Below are 24,705 nucleotides of genomic sequence, written 5' to 3' on the forward strand. Positions count from 1 at the left end.
CTTTGTGAATTTCAACAAATTATCTTATTATGTCTAAGTTTCTGCATTTATAAAATGTGGATAATAGTAGTACTTACCTCATAGTTTGCCACATTTAAGAACTTGGAGTTTAGCATACAATAAGCATTATGAAGTATGTTTGATATTATTCTTAAATGCTTTTAAAAGAGAGGTAAAGAAAGGGTACATGATAATCAGAAAATGACGTAGAATCAGAAATACTGAAATTTTTCCAGTTTTATGGCTTTTTTTGTGATTCTCAGCAAGTAATTTACCCCTTTGGACTAGTTCTATCTCTGATAAAAACGGAAATACTGTTCATTCCATTTCTAAAAATCTTGAAATTCTGGGAATTGGTTGAAAAGTTGTTTATGCATCTGTGCCACTATGATGAATCCAACAAAAATCATTCTGTGTGAAGTTTGAAATATGTCCTTGTTTTAGTGTCACTAGGTGGTTCTATTCCGAAATTTAGGGATAGAAGCCAGTAATCAACAAGGAACTCTTTTACTGATGAAGTATAAAATTAAACCTATGAATTAATTATTCTTGACACACACTAAAATTGGAGAAGAGAGGTGAGCTCATACTAAATGCTCAATAAATATATTTTATCTTTATAGCCTTATGAATAATTAAGATTCTAAGATCAACACTGACGTTAATTTTACTAATAGAATAATAATATTACTATAAGACATTTAGTCATCTTCTATTCTTAAATGTCTGTAATGAAACAACTTTTGACTAAATAGATTTTTTATACTAAGAACTATTATAAGACAAGGGCTACGCAAAACATTTGATAAACTGAAATCAAAGACCTGCACTTGGAAAACTAAAAGACATTGAAGAAAGAAACTGAAGAAGATACAAATAAATGGAAGAATATATCATGTTCATGGATAGGAAGAATAAGCATTGTTAAAATGTTCATACTACCCAAAGCACTCTACAGATTCAGTGTAATCTCTGAGAAAAAAAACAACAATGGTATTTTTTACAGAAGAAGAGCAAATAATTCTAAAATTTATATGGAACCACAAAAGACTCCAAATAATCAAAGACAAGCAATATTCTTTCTATTGAGAAAGAAGACAAAGTTGGAGGTATCATGCTACCTGATATCAAACTATACTACAAGGCCATAGTAATCAAAACATGATACTGGCATAAATAAAAACAGACACATAGATCAATGAAACAGAATAGAGAGCCCAGAAAGAAACCCATACATACATGGTCAATTAATCTATGTATGACAAAGGAGGCAAGAATACACAATGGGGTAAGACAGTTTCCTCAACGAATAGTGCTGGGAAAACTGTGTGAAATTAGACCACTTTCTTATACCATAAAAAAACACACACACAACAAAACCTCAAAATATCTTAAACATTTAAATGTAAGACCTGAAACTATAAAACTTTTAGAAGAAAACATAGGCAGTAAATTCTTTGAAATTGGTCTTAGCAATATTTTGGGGTGATATGCCTCCTACGGCAAACACAAACAGAAAACAAAAATAAATAAATGGGACTATATCAAACTAAAAAACTTTTGTACCACAAAGAAAATCATCAACAAAACAAAATTGCAAACTACTGAATGGGAGAAGGTATTTGTAAATGATATATCTAGTAAGGGATTAACATCCAAAATATATAAAGAACTCATACAGCTCTATATCCAAAAAAACCCAAACGATGTGATTGAAAAATGAGAAGACATAGATAGAAATTTCTCCAAAGAAGACATACAGATGGTCAACAGACACATGAAAAGATACTCCATATAAGTAATCCTCAAGGAAATGAAAATCAAAACCATAATGAGGTATCACTTCACTCCTGTCAGAATGGCTTATCATCAATTAATCAACAAACAACGAGTGCTGGTGAGGATGTGGAGAAAAAAGGAACCCTCATGCACTGTTGGTGGGATTGCAAATTGGTGCAGCTACTATGGAAAACAGTATTGAGGTTCCTTAAAACATTAAAAAATAGAACTACCATATGACCTAGCAATTCCATTTCTGGGTATTTATCTGAAGAGATCTAAAATACTAATTCCAAAAGATATATATGCATCTTATGCTCATTACAACATTATTTACAATAGCCAAGGTATGGAAGTACACTGTGTACCCATCAACAGACGAATGAATAAAGAAGATGTGGTACACACATAAAATGGAATATTACTATTCCGTCATAAAAAGGAATAAAATCTTGCCATTTGCAACAACATGGATGTACCTACAGGGTATTATGCTAAGTAAAATAAGTCAGGCAAAGATGACAAACATCGTATGATTTCACTTACATGTGAAATCTAAAAACAAAGGAAATGAACAAACAAAACAGCAACAAACTCATAGGTACAAAGAACAAACTCATTATTGCCAGATGGGAGGGGGTTTGGGGATGTGCGAAAAAGCTGAAAGGGATTAAAAAGTACAAACTGCCAGTTGTAAAAATAGTCACAGAGGTGTAAAGTACAGCATAGGGAGTGTTGCAATAACTATGTGTGGTGCCGGATCGGTACTAGACTTATTGGGGTGACAACTTCATAAGGTATATAAATGTCTAATTACTATGCTGTACACCTGAAACTAATATAATATTGTACATCTACCGTAAATGAAAAATTAAGAAAACATTTGATGAACAAATAGTGTCAGAGAATTGCAAACATTACCCACCACACTAGTACTCTGACCCATCTAATGAGGTATATAAATACTTTAGCTTCTGCTGCCAAGTTATCTAGTATTTGTATAGACCAATGAAACAAATCTCTTCTATCAAAATCTATGGTTATATATATTATAGCACTTACTGGTACCTAAAAGTAATTCCTGTGTGTGTCCACTCACACAGAAGTGTATAAGTGAGTGTAGCACTATAGCTCATGTCTCTGATACCTAACCTGATGCTTGCCAAAGCAAAGGTCCATCCACTCAGTGTATATACTGGTATAATATTTGTGCACTAATGTGCAAGTATGCAAGAAACAAATGTACAAAATTTCATATAATTATTTTGAAGTATCATTAAAATATATAAGCATATAAGGTAGTGGGCAGAGAAGAGATAATAAATATAGTTACTATATCGGTATATACTATTTATTTTAGATATTAATATTTAGTAATATTAAAGTATTTTGATATCTTATAAGTTGTGATATAGGCAATAGTTACCTGAGAAATAATTAATATTTACTTATTAAAAATTATCCCGAATACTGTCATTTTCATTAAAAATAATCACAACAGCTATCAGTGATCTAGTTTAATTAATGGCCCAGGATAAGTTGATGCATCAAGGCTGTTTATAATAATTTCTAAAGTGTACTACAATGGTTGAATTTGATGGTCTTTATAATATTTTAAATCAGTTACTAAAAAAGAGATCTCTTTTTTCCTAATGGCTATTGAAAAAGGGAATGAATGTAGATATTTTCTGGATTCAGGAAGAGAGTTTGGGTGATAAAGGTAGCATGTGCGTATAAAGAGATGAGTTGGCACATTGACAAATATCAGATCATGTCTCTTTCTTGGCTCTCTCTTCTTCCAGATGCACAGGGAAGCAGGATGTAGAGTGTCATTATTAAGGAACACCACAGAACGGGACAATTTAAGTTGTCAACAACCATAATGCAAATCAAACAAAGGAAAAATAATGTTTGATGATTAATATTATGTTTCAGCAGTTCCCTGGAGTACATTTCCTCAGAATAACAATTTCTGTTAGGTAGAGCACCACAGGGATAATGAGAAATGGAACACTTGATGTGGTTTATTAAATATTTCTTTAATTGCTATTATGTTTGTGGATTAAATTTATTGGCTTAATTTTATGTATAAAAGACCCAGAAATCAAGTCTAGTAACAAAATACATCTGTAGTAAAGAAAATGCCATAAATCACAATTAAGGAATAAATCATCATGTTCTCGACTACCTTGTTCATGTTAAGATCCATTAAAATTTTTCGTGGTTTTTCACTGTAAAACCTTGGTATCCCCTTTCATTCTATTATGCTTTCCATCCTCAGCTCTAAATTCATATAAACAGTGGTATGTTCCTTTGCTTAGAAGCAAGCATCCTTTCTATTTGTTCCTTCCTTTTCATTTTCCCTTGCCCAATTCTACGCCAGGCCTTCATTATTTCTTTTCTTTTCTTTTTTTTCATTTTATTTTAAGGAGGGCACAGCTCACAGTGGCCCATGCGGGGATCGAATGGGCAACCTTGGTGTTATTAATACCACGCTCTAACCACCTGAGCTTACTGGCCATCCCCACCCCCAGCCCTTCATTATTTTATGCAGCCGGGTTTGTTCTAGTCTTTGCCAATCTGAATCCATCCTTCTTATCAAAATTGATTAACCATTTTTTAAATACTTTCTTCATCAATTTACTCCTGAACTCCAGAGAGACAATAAGTAGGTTGTTGTAGCTGTTTGTGACGTACAATATGAATTCGAAACTTCAAATTTCTTTCCAGATTAACTTGATATCCTATAGTTCCCCAACATATTCTGCTCTCTCCTATTTCTATTCTGTTGTTTTCATTATTTCTTCAACAATTATCTATTTTTTCCTTTTAGCCTAATTATTCCCTACTAACCCTTCAAGGTCAAGTTCAAGGCTCATTTCCTCTGGAGAGCTTTCATTCACATTCCCTTTGATTAACTCTATTCTGTACGGTATTCAAATCCTTCAATATCTAAACTACAGAATTTAACACAATGCAAATAAGCAATACTGATACTGTGTATATATATATATATATATATATATATATATATATATATATAAATGTCGGCACACATTTATAAAAATGTCTGTATTGCTCACTGTTTCATGTGCATGGGTCTAGACTGCAAGTGCATTACAGGTAGATTCCCAATGTCATAATTGATTTTCTAGTTTGTTACTTTTAGAATCTACTCATCAATGAATATGTTTCGATTGATTAATCATTACTTATGTCTTAATATTTTACATCCCAATTAGGCATATTTCATTTTTGTCTTATACTTAGAATTTTTAAGAGCCAGAGGGACCACTGGTAAATTGTATTATTGTTTATAATTATTTACCCTCTTCATCCCTTTATGTGGAGTATACTTATCCACCCCATTAAGTCTGGGCTTGGCCATGATACTCTTTTTAGTTAGTAGTCTGTGGTCAGGTGTGACATATGCGACATCCACACAAGAAGTGCAAGAAGGACCACAGGTTTCTGCCAGCCCTGTTTTGCAACTGCTCTTTGCAATGAAAACAACTTGTCCCAGATACAGGGATGCTTCTCCAGCCTGGACCCTGGAATGAGAAGCTGCCTAGAGAAGACTTGCAGGTGACCCACAACTTACAGTAGAATGTGCCAAATCACAGCCTTTATGTTTCCTGACTGAGAAATAATTTCTTTAAAGTCACCAATACTTTGGGGTTTATTACACAGAAAAACTGACTGATACAGGAACTTAGAACCTTGGAGTTCATCTACCTGCCCCTTTTGCAGATAAGGAGAGAGGCCTAGATTTTTGTTTAGCTAATGGAAGAGTTATAACATAAATTCTGGAGTACTGACTGATTTTTTTATTTGTTTGTTTTTTAAATACAAAATACCCAGCTTTTTGTTATCCTAGAATTTGGAGGACTACAACTCAAATGGCTTAAAATTTGGGGCCTTAGTCCTACTTTGCACTGCCCTCTTGGTCTGGCATTAGCTTTTAGAAAACAGAAGAAAACCAGAAAATAAACAAAATGTACTATCAGTGTCAAATGGAATATTACCCGGAAGATATTACTCTCTGTTATGTCCAAGCTCATTTGGTAGCAGATAGAATGGAATGCAGTGATCTCGTGAATTCCTTTCAGGCCCAAGTCTTTCATATAGATTATTAATATAAAATATACAATTCAAAATATTCTTTCCTAAACAAGTTTTGATAGAAAATTCTGATTCGAGGATGGGTATAATTTCTTCACAAACCATCTCCTTAATTCCATGACAACATCCTATATTTATTTTGACACCAAATAATGGACTGTAGTATTCTTACCTTTTTCCTTTGAAAAATTCAGATTAAAATATCCCTATCATTATGAGTTTCAGTACATCAGAACTTTAACTTGGTTTAGAAGTTTATGTTTTTCTATGGTATTCTTAGGAATTAATTCTGCTAACTCTATGACATTTTGTCTCTAAAAATTCAGAAACGAAATTGCTCAATTAAGTTCTAAAGAAATTATCAATGTACTACTTTCATTTATGTATCAATTTTTTGAGAGTAAAACCAGTTATATGCAGCAATAAGTTTTCCCTTTTTAAGGGAAAAATAATATTTCAGTGCATTCTTTGGAAAATGAATGTTTTATTGAACAACCACTTATAATTACCTTTTTCTGCTGTTATTTATTATGTTTCTCCAAACAAAAGAAACAAAATGCAATAAACTACATAGGGTAACTAAATAGATTTTTTTTCTGTTTCCTTTCTCCTTATTTGCACCACACACAAATCTTACCTTTGTGAAAATACATCCCGGTAAGGACTGCCATGTTGCAATGCAATTCCATATCCCCGATCAGCAATGGTATTCCCAATGGTGTAAAAGGAACAATCTGGGTCATTGATAGCCACGTATTCCAATACAGCTGCATCCCATACAAAAGCGTAATTTCCGTATTTTACCTGTGAAAATATGGAGAACAAAATAAGAAAATAGAATTTATGGTTAAAATAAATTGAAATTTAAGGTAAGAAAATAGGAATTTTCAGCTATATGGACAGGATAAAGTATTACATTGATATGTATTTAATTGTGAAAAAAAATAATAGGACCTATATTTCTAAACACCTATTCTGAATAAGAATTTGGCTTTTGGTTAATTTATAGTTCTGTTCTCCTGGAAAAATGATGCAGTTAGAATGTTAGCTATGTTTCTAGGCAACAGTGCGTATAGTAAACTGACCCCTGTGTTGTAAATGCCACCTGGACATGGAGAACAATAAATTCATGCAAGGAAGCCATGTCTTCGAGCTACTCTGAGTGCAGCAATTCTTGTAATTGGGCCTATCTCTTTGGCGACCCTGGAAGTTAGGGTTTTGCAATTGTTATAAGAGATACTGGCTCCTTTGGAATATTAGGCTTCTAAGCCAGGTAGGCTTTTGCTCTTACCCAATATGGGTATCATCTCCTTGCAAGTAACCTGTATTCTAAATGAATGCTTCACATACAACTCACATTAAAGAGAAATAATCAACACTGCCCTGCTGACAAGACATAATTCCTGTCTATGTTCTAATTTAATCTATTGCAAAGTATGGCCTATAGTAATCTTGTGGCTGGACTTAGAAGAAACCCCCTTGGTGGATTTTGTAATGAGGAAAACATAATTATACAATTCTCTCTGTCATCATTTAGGAAACACAACTTTATAATATCTTTTAGTGATTATCTACTTTTCTCTCAGTAATCACTCATGCCCTAAGTCACAAATTTATCAAAAATAAAAAGCACTCTTACTAAAGTTAATTTAGAAAATTGTTCTATATAAATATAAAACAGTAAATTCATTAAATAAACAGAATAATTATATCAAATATTCTGTTTGTTTGTTTGTTTATTGAAGAGAAACATAATTTCCTGGTAAGTCTGGTGAGGAAAAAAGAAAAATAAATACAAATACAGATAATTGGAGTGATGTCAGCAAGATAGTGGATTAGGAGGTCCCTAGCCTTTGTTACCCCACAGAGACAACAATTGGCAACCATCCATGAACAAAAGTGCCCTGTGGGAACCTTGGGATCCAGTTTGTGAAACCTTGGTGGAGTCCTAAACTGAGGAATGATTCTTTGAGAAAGCAGGCCCATACCCTAGTGGCTGGCCAGCCAGTTGTGGTCCTGGCTGCAGTCTCAGAAGCAGTCCTATCTCCCTGTGGACTTGGCTCCAGGTCTGTAAAGGTACAAGTCAAGAATGCCCTAGTCATTGCTTCTATTCAAATTAGACTTGGAAGTCCTAGTCAGAGCAATTAGACAAGAAAAAGAAAAAGAAAACAAAAACAAAAACAAAGACACAAAGAACCCAAATCAAAAAGGAAGAAGTAGAATTATCTCTATTTGCAGATGACATGATGAGACATGTAGAAGATGCTAAACAGTAAACAACAACAACAACAACAACAAACTGTTAGAACTAAACAACAAAAATATCAGTTAAGTTGCATGATACAAAGTCAACATTGAAAACTCCATAACATTTCAGTATATGAACAATGAACTACGTGCAAAGGAAATTTTTAAAAATCCCATTTATAAAAGCAACAAAAAGAACAAAATACTCAGGAAGAAACTAAAACAAGAGGTGAAAGATTTATACCCTGAAAATTACAAAATGGTGATGAAGGAAATTAAAGACAGGTAAATGGCAAGGTATCTTATGATCACTGCTTGGAACAATTAATATTGTTAAAATGTTCATCCTATCCCAGGTAATCTACAGATTTAATGCCATCCCTATCCAAATTCCAATGCCCTTACTGAAGTAGAAAAAAAAAAATCTTAAAATTCACATGTAACCACAAAAGACCCTAAATAGCCAAAACAATCCTGAACAAAAAACAGAAGTTCGAAGCAACATGCTAAAAAACTGCAGTAATCAAAACAGTATGGTACTGCCATAAAAACAGACATAGAGATCAATGGACCAGAATAGAGATCTGAGAAATAAATCCACATTTTTATGTTCAGCTGGTCTTCTACAAGGGTGTCAAGAACACACAATGGGGAAAGGATAGCTTCTTCAATAAACAGTGCTGGGAAAACTGGATACCCATATGCAGAAAAATGAAATTGACTCCCTTCTCACATCATATACGCAAATCAACTCAAAATGGATTAAAGACTTAAACATAAGACCTGAAACCATGATACTTAGAAGACAACACAGGATAAGTGTCTTGACATTGGTTTGGGAAATGCTTTTTGAATATGACATGACCAACAGCCTAGGCAACAAAAGCAAAAACAAACAAATGAGATTGCAGATGACATGATCATATATGCATTAAAAAGAATAATGTAACATTATTAAACAGGACAAGCAACACTGGTTCAGTATCAGGATGGTTACTGGGATAACATATGTTATAAATGAAGCTTTATAAAATTTTTAAATGGTCTTTCAACAGACACCAAAAAGACTTTTGACAAAATTGAAAGCCATCATCTATCTACCCACCTAGTAAAGTAGAAATAAAGAAATTCTTCTTTAATGAGGTCTAGAATAACTGCCTCAAACAAGAAGCAAACCAAATGGAAGCTAAAACTCTAAGAAAATGATGCCTATTACTCTCAAAATAACACAATTGTGATCATTCAGCCTGTACAACAAGGCAGGCAACAAACTCTTGATTTCAAACTATTAGGACAAAATTATTATTTGATGACATATGTATGAAACTCACAAGAGTCAACTGAAGAAATATTTAATAAAAATAAAGATTTCAACAAATATATCTATATAAATAGATATACTGATCAGTTGCTTTTCTTTTAATACACCAATGAGATAATATATAACTTGAGTATAAATATTCATTTACACTGAATATAAAGAAAACTTCAGTACTCTACTAAAGAAGACAAACTTATTTTTAGATAAGATATAACATATTCCTAAAAGAATCAATGTACAATTGTAAAAGAAATGTCAGTTTTCCTTAGGTTATTTGATACTTGATGAAATCTAAATGAAATGTCCAATGACTATTTTAGAATTTATTAAAATGTTTGCACGTTTAATTGGAAGAAAACATGAGAATAGTAATTTTGAAAATAAAAAATGATTGGAGAATCAGAATATCAAGCAGTGAAACTGTTATAAAGCTTAAAAATAAAATAGCATGGAACTTGTCTATGAATAGAAAATCTGTGGAATACACAAGCCTACAAACCTGATAAAAGTGTGTGTATATATATATATATATATATATATATATATATATATATATATATCACATGTAGATTGTATTACAAAGACCATGATTCAAATCATACAACAAATATAAAACATTTTAAAAATGAGAGTGAGGCAGGAGAATATTTAAAAAAGAAACCAACATTAGAGAACTGTGTCACACCATATACAAAGTAAATTCCTGTAATGTAATAAATTCATTATAATTAAAAAAGAACTCAAGTTTAAAAAACCCTACAAAACTAGAAAAACATGTAAAACTGCATTTTTATGATACTTTTTTAAAAAGCAGGATATTTAACCATAAAAGTAAAGGAAGAAAATATAAATAAATACTTGATATATTTAACTGCTGCCTTTTAAATACCTATACTTGCTTAGACCAGGCCAACATCAGATACTCAATAAAAAGTTTTTCAAGAAATATGTACTAAAGCCTTCAGACTAGTTTACTGTGCTCATTGGCTACTTAGCACCTCTTTTTGGGGGGTGAATCCCAACCAAAGCATGAGCTGCTGAAATAGATAAAAGTTGTTTCCCTGAAGAAATCATTCCATGCAACCACTCCTGGAGTATCAATGGTACACTAGGTACTATGTTAGGTACAACAGATCAGTGATTCTCCAAATGTGCTGCTAAGACCAGTACCTTCTGAATTACAAGGAAAGTTGACAATCTTGACAGATAATGTACACCTATTACAGATTTTTGGAGTGTTGGTGTGGGAGAGGGAAAAACACATGGTAGGTTTCCTCTACATTGATTCCTTATACCCACAGAGTTATCCCTGAAACAGGGAGGAACCACAATCCTTCCTCCGTGTTTCTGATCTTTTGTAGTAATCACTGTAGTGGAGAAAAAATAATTTTCGCTCTACTCTTCTGAGATCTTAGTAAGACTCATGTGAAAAAAACAAACACGAAAAACGACAGATTAACAAGAAAAACAAACAGAAGTTTAAACCCGGTTTACATGGGAGATGTACAGGTAAAAATAAGTAACTCCAAGAGGTGGCTTAGAATTCAGGCTTAAATACCATCTAAATAGGGAGGGGGAGGAGAGAGGGCGCAGGCTTCTTAGGACAGAGTGAATGATTTTAGGGAAAGATGAATGGCCATTAGAAGAACAGACAGGTGGTGTGATAGTTTGTGACAAAGTTTAGGTGTGGTGTTGACTTCCTGTCTCTTCTGTGAGGAGAGTCATTTCCTGATTGATGAAACTCCTGGTGAGGAATTTAAGACAACTGAGTTACTTTTATCTTTGGGTAAATAAGGGGAGTTTAGAGACCAACTCTCCTGCACTTGCTGTGTTTCAAGTGCATTACAGCTTAAAATAACCAATATGCCAAAGGGGCATATTTTGTGGTGGCAAAATCTGATACCCTTGATCACCAACTTTCATATCTGTTTTTAGCTTGCTGGGTCTAAACCTACAGTAATAGAGAGATAGCAGTGACCTTGAAGCCTCCTGTAACAACCTACTTTGATCTTTGCTATTCTCTTCTGTTTCAAACAGCGACTCTGGCCTCCTGGAGCCCTTTTGCAGCATCTTTACAACCCTCAAGGGACCTCCCCCATTGGGGACATATTGGTTTGCTGTTAAAAAAGTATTCTAGTACAGTTGCTGCTGTTTTTGAACTGTAAAGCTCTATTTAAATGTATGTTAACATTATCATTGCCATTATACACATGTTTCCAGCTATTCTAATGTTACAAAGCATTGTAAATGCATTTTTAAAAAGAGAACCATTAAAACCGTATGATTATAGCCTGTAGCAATGCCAATAAAATGTTGCACAGTAATCCCAACTATTTCAGCTTTAAAAATATCCCTGGCCTTTTTCATCTACTAAAACATACAATCACTGTCCTCTGGATGGTTTTTTAACATTAAATTAAAGCTATCTAGACAATACTCATCAACAAAACCTAAAGTCACTTTTCAACAGAATAATAATTGAAGGTTTGGCCTAGGACATTCTTAACTCATCTGACTAGGTGATGAATATTACTTTAAAATTTTCAACTATTCTTTGTTCTTGAGGTCATGTTTGGATAAGCAGCTGAATGTGTAGGCTATTGATTTATTTATCAGTGGATTCCATGTCAGCAGAGTGTTTCATACTAGATTAAACAGAGGGCAAACGTGCATCCAGGAGCTCTATTTCAGTCCCCATTTGGGAGGAAGGGAAAATAATCCAAAGTGACATCTACTTCCAATATTATCAATCTCTGGTCCCCAGAGGAGACAGACAAGAATGCTGTGGTGATTGATGGGCCACGGTAGCTCCCGATGCTAAACAGCTGTGTCCTCATAAGAGTGCTGAGATGCCAACAGCCTGTGCTGAATTCCTACTGCTGACAGAATGCTAGGACCTAAGGTTTTGTTCCATTTCTACAATATTTACATGGGAATCTTTCTTTGAATTCAATTTTACTAACAAATCATTGCGCATTAATTTTAAGATCCTGAAGGTGAGTAAAACTTGGGCCCCAGCTCTCAAACTGCTTACAACTCAGCATTAAAGTCAAGCACTAATGGATATAACACAAAGTACTATAAAAGAAGCTTGAAGTGTTAAAGTGGTTTAAAGAAAAGGAAACTTAATTTTCCCCGCGATGGGAGTGCGGGGGAGGGGGAGGGAGTGGTGGGGGGATCAGGAGAACCTGCTCAAAAATTCTGGCTACTGAAATAGCTGTACAAGAAAACCACAAATATTTAAGTTCCTTACCTTTAGTGCCTAACTGACTAAACATCGATACCCTTTGGAGACCCTTTCCTGCTCATGCATACTCTTTTAACCTTTTAGTTGTCTGCAATTTTCCATCTGTCCAGTGAAGAACTGTAAACATTCAATGTTATTTTCTCAAATATTTGCATGTCTTGCCAAGGTAAAGTGAAGGATGGGAAAATGTATTTTCAAACCTGCATCTGTGCTCCTCACCATATTATGGATTATATCGTATTAGTCTTCCTCTGTATAATCCTCCTGTCCTGTATGCCCCTGTTCCAACATCTCTATTATGATTTAATGATAATCATGAAAGTACTTTCCTTTTCAGTTCAACAGACAGCAGTCTCCTGTAGTAACTGCAGAAGCCTACGTGATACACAAATAGACTTTCACTATTTTTGTCACTACCTGTTACCCCAGTGACTTTGGTTTTAATTGGGAAATCATATTCTTGCTCACATAAATCTTTAATTTAGCAAATTACTTAAAATCTCACTTCAAAATCTCTAACTGCAGAAAGACATCAATGATGATTTTTTTATTAAAAAACAATCATTGGGAACAATTTTGGAAAGATGACATTTACACCAAAGGATAAGAAAAGCTCCCCCCTTACAGAAGATGAAATATTCTCACTCTGTCCTCCATTTTTCCTCATGATAATAACTAACATTTCTAAAACATTTTTTCACTTTTAAAAAAGTGATTTTACCCATAAATTTATTTGTTCTTCACTACACTGTGACGAAGCTAACATATGATACCTAACTCACAGATATAGTAATGGGACTTGGTGTAAAATTGTACCAGTTATTAGTGGTAGATTAGGAACTTGAGCTCAAGACCATCTTCTATGCTTTTTCACTACATTAAAAATACGTTTCTGGGAGGTATTTGCCATAGGAATGCAAAAACATTTGAGATATTGTAGTCTTCACCTTCAAGGCATAGCCTCTCTAGTTTGAGAAATAATATGTATGTAAATAAAAATAATGCAACATAGTATATGGTAAGAGTCATGAAAGGAATGCCACCTTTTTAATGCTTGTGATCACACTAGCAAGATAAATAAGATCTGAGCTTTTAAAAAGCACGTTGCTTATTTGTCAAAATCATTTCAATGAATGAATATCTGGTTTATATCATTCAGGACCCCTGAAGCCTGTTGATTCTGTGACCATTGCTATCTAAGCATTTCTGATTTTCAGGATTAAAACCAAAGCAGGGATTTTTTTTTTTTTTTTTGAATTAAAATAAAGGCTACTGAATGGAAATTTATTACCTTTGCTCACCAAATAAAAATTAAAAGAGAACAATGTGGGATAAATTCTTGAACATTAAGCTGCTAACTTCTTTACATTTTAAACTAATTGTCAGTGGGGGATAAAATGATTGTGAATTACAGGTGCAAAGAGCTGTGATTAACCCAGAACTGATCTATAGTGGTCCTTATAATTTATTGCTCATATAAGTCTGATGGGAATGGCTTTAATATTTATGACATATGGTTCTAGGTGGTGGCCTCTCTCACTTTGGGCAAATTAATAATTTAACATCATTCATCAATTCTTCTGAATTTATCCAGCACAATAAATCATGTTCAAGTCCAAATTTTAGTGCTTAAGACGAACTTTTAAAATATATGTGGTTTGGATTATTGCTACCTCAGTTGTTGGCCTACCATATTTTCTCTGTTGTTATTTTGAAATTTAGGTGCCATGGGACACAAATTTTCACAAGATATAAATGTGTTTAAAATAGTTTATTTATAAAATATCTTTTTTAACTTTGAAAAAAGCAGTATGTCTACCTCTAAATTTTATCTTTTACCTCTCTTTTTTGAGGCTATTAGAATACTAATTTTTTTTTTTTTTTTGTAAAGTTTTGAAAGCACTCTGGGAATGTGAAAAACTGAACACAGCATCCTTCACCTCTATGAAAACATTCTCTTGAAACAAGTGGCTGCTAGAATCTGGAAGACAGAGGCTACTAAAGACTGAGGTTCTGGATAGTTTTGTGTAGGACAGAACTGATAATTCTTTCCTTCAGATTGGGTGACTGCCTGAGAAAATCAGTGTAACTACCATGGGAAAACAATGAAAAAACTCAATTTGTTGGAGTGCTTGGTTCATAGAAATCTGTGGACCTCTCCTTAGATGTTCTGTCTTCCTTCCTTAGATTTTTGTCTCCATGAGTATGTCTGTTCTGTTGGCTTTCAATTGGTCAGGAAAGAGTTGAATAGGTGGGCAGAGATCTTTCAGTACTGGAGTCTGAGACAAATCAACAGATTGGAGAACCCACAGTTTCTTCCAGGTGCCCCAGGAGGGGGATTTGTGAATCACTTCCTTCTATACTGCTAGAGCACAAGGAGAGAGGACATTTCATCTGCAATTAGCAAGACTGCCAATCCCTCGGATAATCCATCAACCAGACCTGACTTCCCATGAGCTGACAAAGAAAAATATAGTAACAACCCATACAGTGAGGGCTATAGAGAGAGAAAAATGAATCAGAACAAGCAGAACCCATTTTGGGAAAATAGCATTGTGGTAATAGTAGATTCCAATTTTAAAAGAAAAATAAAGAAAGCACCTAATCCGATTCAACTGTGAGTCTAAAAGTGTCTATGTGGCTATAAAGTAACAAAGCTCAACTTCTCAAACAAAAACTTGAACAGATGAATTGAAGGAGAAAATACTCAAATGTCCTGCAGAGTTAAATGGTAGAACTAGGGTGACATCTGTCCCAGTCAGCTTGGGATGCCCCAGTTTATCACGTGAAAGCCCTATGTCAAGGGAAACCTTCCTGGGAGACAAAAAGTCCAGATTTTGGCAATGGATACAGAATGGTCAGGGGGAAGTACAAAATTCATGCTGCGGCTTAAAAGACAGGGGCTGAAAGTGACTTTTTAATTTTTTTTTAGCAGATAGATATGCTGCCACTATTTTTCCCCGACTGCTGATGTTGGCAATTCTGACTTGCTGTTGACAATAACAAATCATCCATTGCTGTGTGCTGATACTTAAGTGTACAACCTAAGTGCATTGTAATCATGAGTGTTAACAACGCTTTGTGAATTGTCTAATATACTTGGTATCGAGATGATGCTAATTTAATTTTTAACATTGTGAATACTGTGATCATTTTTTCCTCAAGAGTTCAGAGGATGAAAATGAGAATGATTATCATACTAATTGCAGCATAATCCAGACATCAACAAGAAAGAAGGCTAACTGTGGGACACAAACAACTGGATTACGGAGATAGATAACCAAAACATTGTACTGAATAATATGCAGGAAAAAAATTTGGAATTAGGTGTGGTGGAAAAGGGAATGTGAAAGCACACAGGGAGACTGAATCTTACAAGATTCTAAATCAATCATAAGTTTTTGTGTCTCCCAAAAGACACCGACGCTTAGCTGAAAATAGCAGCTGCTGAATTAGTTTGGGCATACCACATGAACAAACATACGTTATGTATTGTTCCCCTGATAGCTCTATGAAACTGATAGCTCTATGAAATGATTTTTCCTGATTCTGAGGTTTTAAATAAAATGTGCCATGGAAAAACAAAAGGAGGAAATTTTGATAATAAATGAGTTGAACCTTTACAGTGTAGAGCTCATTTTTTCAGATTTGAGCTGAATGAAAAGGATTTCAGTAAAACAGAAAATACCGTGTTTCCCCGGAAATAAGACCTAGCCAGACAGTTAGCTCTCATGCATCTTTTGGAGCAAAAATTAATATAAGACCCACTCTTATTTTACTATAATATAAGATCAGGTCTATAATATAATATAATATAATATAATATAATATAATATAATATAATATAATATAATATAATATAATATAATACCGGGTCTTATATTAATTTTTGCTCCAAAAGATGTATTAGAGCTGATTGTCTGGCTAGGTCTTATTTTCGGGGAAACATGATATGTGCTATTTTTCCAAACTTGGTTGATGATTTTTGAAGAAATCATTGAGTACCTGGAAAAAGATGAACTGACAGCACCTGAGTTGTTCAATTTTAAGTGTAGATTATGATAAACATTTATAATGAATAATGACATATTTTTTGAAATAAGACTACTTCAGAACAACAACAACCAAAAGATGGCCACCAGAAAGTGGCAGCCAAGTTAGACAGAACTTTCTCAATTTCTTTACTAAAACTGTAACTTCTTTGGAATCCAGCACTGATTTCACAAATTCCAGTTACCTCTGCATTTTAAAATAATTTTCCTAGGAAAGAGAACTTTAACTTATGATGACATCCAGTGTGCTTCAGAGTGTTTAAAAATGATGGATATCCCAGCCATATTTAGCCTATCTGATGAATTTAGAGATGCAAAGGTTATGATTAACAAAAAATTGGTCTTTCAAAACCAAGCTTGTAGAATGAAACTATATGAACATCTTTTTTGGAGAGCTGGAAACTGACTCCTACAAACTAAAATACCTGATATTGATAGTAAGTAAACTGAAGTATTTCATGCTCAAACACTATTGTTAAGAGCATATTTAGCTTGATATCATCATATTGGAATGACACCAGAATGAGTATAATGTGGGCTTGATAAGAGAGGAGTGGCAAGCCAAAGTGAAATTTATGTTTGATTATATTCAGTTTTACCATTACATAAAAGGAGGATATCTTAAACGTTGCAGACAATTAAGAGAAGTATTATTGGAAAGAGAGTCAAAATATCCTACTGTATTATGGGACAGAAACATGTCATTGTTATTTCTTATTAAATATAGTGAGTATCTGTTTGATTAGCATTATTGTATTTATGTTCCCCTTTTAAAATATCTTGCACTTACATGTCTTAAATATAGCCAACAAAATTAAAATAGCTAACACAAAGTTAAAAATGAGTAAAAACAACTGCTTTATAAGAGATCAGAAAGAAACCTTAAGATATTATTATACTTTAATCACGTTATTTAATCAGTACTATCATCAGTTTCAACTATTTGACAGTTAACTAGTCCTATTGTTTTGTTTAAATAATAGTATTTTGTAACAAGAAATGAATAATACAGAATAATACACAATTTTAAATTAATAAATTACTATTTTCATGTTGTTATGTTAAAGTAAAACACACACACACACACATATATATATAATTATTGTTGTACATTATAGTATTGTGTTTTTATTATTATTATTTTTTTGGTCTGGTGTAGTTATGTTCTGGGTTGTCTCCATAAATTTGGTTAACATATTAATGAATGTTGGTGGCATAATTGGCTATCTTGGAGAAAATAAAAGCAAATATTTTTCTTATTTCAAATAAAAATAATTTTCAGTTGGACTAAACAGTTGAAAACAAAATACTGAGAGCCCAGCAAGAAAACAAGGAGAGAATATATAAGATAAGGAAAGACTTTTTAACAAACATATGAAATTCAAAAAAAAAAAATAAAATAAATAAAGAAAAAAAAATATATATATACACACACATATCAGACTTTTTAAACATAAAACATTTTTAAACACCTTTGTGTGGCAAAAGATGCATGCATAAACTGAATAAAAGATCAATAGATTTGCAAAAAAAAATTGAAACACGACAATGAGTTAATATTTATAAATATGCAAATGTTTCTCTAACTAGCAATCAAAAAATAGAGGATGCAAAAGAAAAATAGATAAATCATCTGAAGATGCAATTCAAAATGGAACAAATATACATGTCCAACAAGCATATGAAAAATACCAAAACTCATTTAATGGGTAGGTAAGTATAAACAACAAACAAACAAACAAAACCCACAGTAGTTTACTACATTATATCTATTGCTCTGGCAACATTGCAACTATTGCTGGTGGTGATGCACTGAAAAAAGTATTCTCACTCACTGCCTGTGGAAATGAGAAAATGTTATAACTTTTTTCAAAAGCAACATCTACAGAGAGAGAGAGAGAGAGAGAGAGAGAGAGAGAGAGAGAGAGAGAGAGAGACACTTTGGCCCAGCAATTCCATTCCTAGGAATCTATCCAAGAGAAATAAAAATTTCATTTTAATGTACTCAGTGCATCATTGTTTATTATGGCACCAAACTGGAAACAGTAGTAATGCTCATCAATCATAGAATGATGATACATTCCTGCTATGAAACATTATGGAATCATTAAAAGGTATCTATTGGAGTAGCACAAGGTTCCCTGGAGGGATTTCTATGATGTATTTGCAGAATACAAGGTGCAGGCATGAGAATACCCTCTGGTCTCTCCCCTTGAAGTTACAACACATTGAAGAGCTATAATTCAACAAAAGATTTCTTGCTCAACACACAAACATGTCTGAGAGATCTGCACACTGAAATATCTGAAAGTAGGTGAGTCAAGGTGAATGGGGGTGGGGGGAAGGAAAGGCAGAAGACCAGGAATGGGTACCATGGACACAGCTCAGAGCTCACTGTGGGTCTCGGGAGAGGAGAGGACTCAAGTTGCAGTGCACTGACTGCAGTCCTGAGTCGCAAAGAGGGAGACTCAACATTCCTGCCTGAGTGGTCAGCACATACTGTGGCTAAACCCAATGACTGGGGCAGAGACCGAACATAGAGGTACAGAAGCTGCAGTCTAGCAGCTGCCATTGTTAAGCAGAAAACAAAGCCATGGAGACTGGCTGCCTCCCTTCGCCTTCCCAGAACTAGAAGCGGGCTGCAGAAAAAGCTGTAGCACTGAGGGTCAGGTTAAAAAGTACACTATCTGCAGTCCTGAGAACTGGAAAGGCAGAAGCCTTTATCCCTGAGCAGCAGACAAACACTGATGATATTACACATGATAGTGGTGGACATGCAGAGGTGAGGCAGCTGAGGTCTGGCAGTCACCATTACTGGGAGGAGAAAAAGCCACAAATGCAGGAGTCAGCCTCTTTCAGGTCACTCCACCCCCACCCATCATGGCTGACCCCAGCAGGGCACCTGGGACACCTTAGGCAGTGCATCACTTTTGGCTTCATCTGATGACTGGGGCAGCTCTGGCATTTCATGGACTTGGAACCTCATTGCCCACCACATTTTCCCATGGGCTTGGTGCCCTGAGACCCAGGTAACCTGGTCACAGAGGAGACACCCACCTTCCCAGGGAATACAAAGCATTTTCTACCACAATGCAGAGATCCCAGAAGCAGGAGCAGTGCAAGAGACAAAAAAATACTTGGTCTCCAGGACCACCTACTGGAAAATAAAAGGAAGACCTCTCGTTATTAACCTGCTAAAGAAGTATCACTCAAAAAATCAATAAAAATAAATAAATAAAAATAAAAAGGCAGAGTTCATTCCCATAAATGTCTAGGCAGAGAATTCAAGATTGCAGTTCTGAAAAAACTTAATGAGACACAAGAAAACTCTGATAGTTTAATGAGCTCAGAAATAAAATCAATAAACAAAAGAAATATTTTACCAAAGAGATTGACACTTTAAAAAAGAACCAAATAGAAATTCTGGAGCTGAAGAACTCAATAAAAGAGATGAAGAATGAAATAGTGAGCTTAGGAAACACAGCTGACCAGATGGAGAAAAGAATTAGTGATATCAAAGATAGAAATACGAAAATGATGCAGAAGGAAGACAAAAGAGACTTAAGAGTTAAAAGAAATAAAAGAACTCTACAAGAAGTATCTGACTCAGAAGAGCAATAGAAAAATAATGGCTATATGAGAAGGAGAAGAGAGAGAAGGGCATAGAGAGCCTAACGTATGGAAAGAACTGAGTCATTAAATTCAAGAAGCAAACAGAATACTTAATTACCTCCATCCTAAAAGGCCTTCTCCAAGGTACATTATATTGAAACTGTCAAAAATTAATGACAAAGAAAGAATTCTCAAGGCCAGGGAAAAAAAGACAGACAGTAATCTGCAAATGAAAGCCCATTATATTATCATCAGATTTTTCAGCAGACATTCTACAAGCTAGGAGGGAGTGAAGTCAAATATTCAAACTATTAAAAGAGATAAATTACCAGCCAACAATAATATGTCCAGCACATTATCCTTTAGATATGAAGGAGTAACAAAGACCTTTCCAGATATATAGAAGCTGAGAGAATTTTCCACTAAAAGGCCAGGATTACAGGAAATACTGGAGGAGATTATTCTACCTGAAACAAAAAGACAAATGGATACAAAATTATGAGTAACATTACTAAAGACAGACAGAAGCAGAAAATGGCAACTACTACACAGAGTAGGTCACCATACACTTAAACATCGCATAAAAGATGAAGGAGATAAAAACATAAATAAAAAAGAAAAAAGAGAAGAGAAGAAGGCAATTTGTTACTGCAACTCTGAAATGACCTCACAGCATAAATAAGGATAATTTATAGAATCAAAAACATAAAAGGGGAGGAAATAAAGTTCTGAATTTGCAAAATGGAATGGGGATAAGATGCATGCAGAATAAAAAGGACTACTGTATATATATGAAACTTTCTTTTGCATAAATTTAATGGTAATCACACACAAAAAATCCAGAACTGAGATATATAACATAAAAAAAAAGAGGAAACAGAAGAAAAAAAATCACAGAACACCACCGAAGTAAAATAACAGACAGAAACAAAAGGGTAAAGAAACAATGGAGATACTGAGCTACCAGAAAACAAAACATAAAATAGCTATAGAAAGTCCTCATACATTGATAATCACCTTTAATGTAAATGGACTGAACTCACTAATAAAAAGGCCCAGAGAAGCAGACTGGATTAAAAAACAAAACCCAACCATATGCTGCCTTCAAGAAACACATCTGAATAGTAATATATATATACACACACACTCACACACACACACACACACACACACACACATATAGACTCAAAGTGAAAGGGTGGAAATTAATACTCTAAGCAAATGGCATCAGAGAAAATCAGGTGTAGTTGTACTTTGATCTGACAAAATAGATGTCAAGATAAAAAACATAACAAGAGACAAAAAAGGACATTTGATAATGATAAAGGGAGAAGACATAACACTTATCCATACGTATGTTCCTAATCAGGGAGCACCAAAATATATAAAGCAACTACTAACAGAACTAAAAGAAGAAACTGACAAAACCACAATTATACTAGGGGGCCTAAATACTCCATTTACAACTATGGATAGATCATCCAAACAGAAAATCAATAAGGAAATAACAGCTAAAATGACACATTAGACCAATGGATATAATTGACATTTACAGCGCACTTCATCCCAGAACAACAGATTATACATTCTTCTCTAGTGCACATGGAACATTCTCAAGGATGGACTGTATTTTAGGACAGAAAACTAGTCTCAGAAAATTTAAGAAAATTGAAAGCATACTAAACATATTCTCTGACTTCAATGCTTTGAAATTGGAAATCAGCTGCAAAAAGAAAGTGAGAAAAATCACACATATGTGGAGATTGAGCAACATGCTATTAAAGAAGAATGAGCCAAAGATGAAAGGAAAAGGAGAAGTCAAAACATAGAAACAAATGAGAATGACAATATGACTTATCAAAACTTTTGGGATACAGCAAAAGCAAAATAAGAGGAGAATTTAAATCATTACAGGCTTATCGCAAGAAACAAGAAAAATCCCAAATAAACAACCTAACATTACATCTTAAAGAACTAGAAAAACAAGAACAAATGAAGCCCAATGTCATTAGAAGGAAGGAAATCATAAACATTAGAGCAGAATTAAATGAAACTGAGAACAAAAAGATAATAGAAAAAACAATAATAAAACAAAGAACTGATTCTTTTAAAAGATTAATAAAATTGACAATCCCTGGCTAGACTACTAAGGAAGAAAAAGTCAGAAAAAAACAATTTCAGAAATGAAAGAGAAGTTACGATAGATACCACAGAAATACAAAGGAACATACAAAAATAGTATGAAAGACTATATGCTACCAAATTCAATAACATAGCAGAAATGGACAAGATCTTAGAAATACATAGCCTTCCTAGATTGAATCACGAAGAACTGGAAAATGTAAATAGACTGATTAATAGCACGGAAATTCAAACAATCATCAAAAATCTCTCCAAATGCAAAAGGCCAGGACCAGACAGATTCACTAGTGAATTCTACCAGAATTCAAAGATTTAATACCTATCCTTCTCAAATTCTTCTAAAAAATGAAAGAAGAGGCAATACCTCCTGACTCATTTTACAAGGTCAACATTACCCTGATACCAAAACCTGACAAAACTAACACAAAAATGAAAACTACAGACCAATATCTCTGGTACATACAGAGGCAAATCCTAAACAAAATATGAGGAAATTGAATACAACATTAAAAAGATAATACATCATGATCAAGTGGGGTTCATTCCAGGGGTACAAGAATGGTTCAACAGACTCAAATTAATCAAACAGATACCCTACATTAAAATAAATAGAGGATAAAAATCATACAATCATATCAATAGATGCAGAAAAAGCATATAGCAAGATATAACATCCATTTATAATTAAAACACCCAATAAAATGTGTTTAGAAGGAAAGTACCTCGATGTAATAAAGGCCAAACATGACAAATCCTAAGGTAATATCATCCTCAATAGTGAAAAAACAAATACTTTTCCTCTATGCTCAGGAACAAGACAAGGATGCCCACTCTCGCCACTGTTATACAACATAGTGCTGGGAAGTCTTAGCCAGAGCAATCAAGGAAGAGATAAATAAAGCCATCCAATTTGGGTACTGTAGGGTAGATGTTGAAGAAAATTTGTCTTCATTGGTTGATGTGAGCTTTTGTCTATTAGCTTTTATCTGTTCCTGTATGTGAGGTGATTTCTGTGCTGTGATCAGGGGTTGAGTAAATTCCCCCTTTAGTCTCATTCTCCCGATCAGGGGAGATATGAGATGATGTTTGTTGTTCTCTCCATGTTGTGAGGTGATGGTTAGCTTAGGGTTAAAGAAATTCTTGATCAGGGGTTGAAAGAATTCCCTCTTTGTTCTGTCTGTTTCGCCCACATCAGCAGATGAAGTGAAGAAGTAGATAAGTTATATCAGGACGATGTGACAGGCACATTGCCAGGCCTTATTGCTTATCTGGATGAAATGGGCAACATTCATGTTGCCCATCCAGCCAAAGGGCCAATTCATACAGGTAAGGTCCAATCATATCAGTAACTGCCGGACCCTCCCGGAATGGGCCATTCCCAGAGGGGGAGGCAGGAACAAGAAACTTGGCTCTAAATTACATCTGAGAAAATATATAAGGCAGACCTCAGTTGGCAGCATTATTAATTATTGTCTCATCATTTGGTCGTTTGTCATTGGTGATTTCTCATCATTCTACCATTTTGAAGACTTCCAGCAACATGCAGCTTACAACACCAGGGGATGTCCTGACTTCCAGCCACGAACCTGGTGAGGTCTGGCTGGTTCCCGGCCTCTCCAGTTTTGTTCCCCAAGGTTAGCCTTCTTGAGAACTTGTTAGCATCTAGAAAACTTGTATGCAGCTTGCAGCTTACATCAGAAGACGTCCTAACTTCTAACAACAACAATAATGACAACAACAGCACCATTTTGTATGGTATTGTAACAGCTTTATAAGATGTCAGAGGGGTAGTAACTTCGGGGAGGGGAGGTTATTACTTTGTGAGGGATGTAAATGTCTATTATGCTGTTTTGTACAGCTGAAACTAAAAAAAAAAAAAAAAGGAGGCAACCAACCACATGGAAGAAGATATTTCCAAAACACCTCCAATAAGGGGTTAATATCCAAAATATATAAAGAACTCCTACAAGTCAACAACAAAAAAATAAACAACCCAGTTAAAAAATGAGCAGAGGAGCTGAACAGATACTTCTCCCAAGGAGACATACAAATGGTGAACAGATATATGAAAAAATGCTCAACTTCATTAGTTATTAGGGAAATGCAAGTCAAAACCACAATGAGATATTACCTCACACCTGTTAGAAAGGCTATTATCAACAAGACAAGTAATAACATATGTT

The 24,705-nt window shown here is 34.3% G+C and overlaps 1 protein-coding gene across 3 annotated transcripts in view; it reads right to left on the minus strand.

The window, feature by feature from the left end:
- GRID2 (glutamate ionotropic receptor delta type subunit 2) overlaps positions 1–24,705 on the minus strand; it is a 1,327,069-nt gene that overhangs the window by 156,813 nt on the left and 1,145,551 nt on the right. For all 3 annotated transcript variants that reach the window (XM_019741137.2, XM_074323476.1, XM_019741134.2), the window contains exon 14: positions 6,539–6,705. In XM_019741137.2, coding sequence (XP_019596696.2) covers positions 6,539–6,705 — 167 coding nt within the window. The remainder of the gene's footprint in view (positions 1–6,538; positions 6,706–24,705) is intronic.

This window comes from Rhinolophus sinicus, linkage group LG02, assembly GCF_036562045.2.
Source record: "Rhinolophus sinicus isolate RSC01 linkage group LG02, ASM3656204v1, whole genome shotgun sequence".
NCBI classification, from domain to species: domain Eukaryota; kingdom Metazoa; phylum Chordata; class Mammalia; order Chiroptera; family Rhinolophidae; genus Rhinolophus; species Rhinolophus sinicus.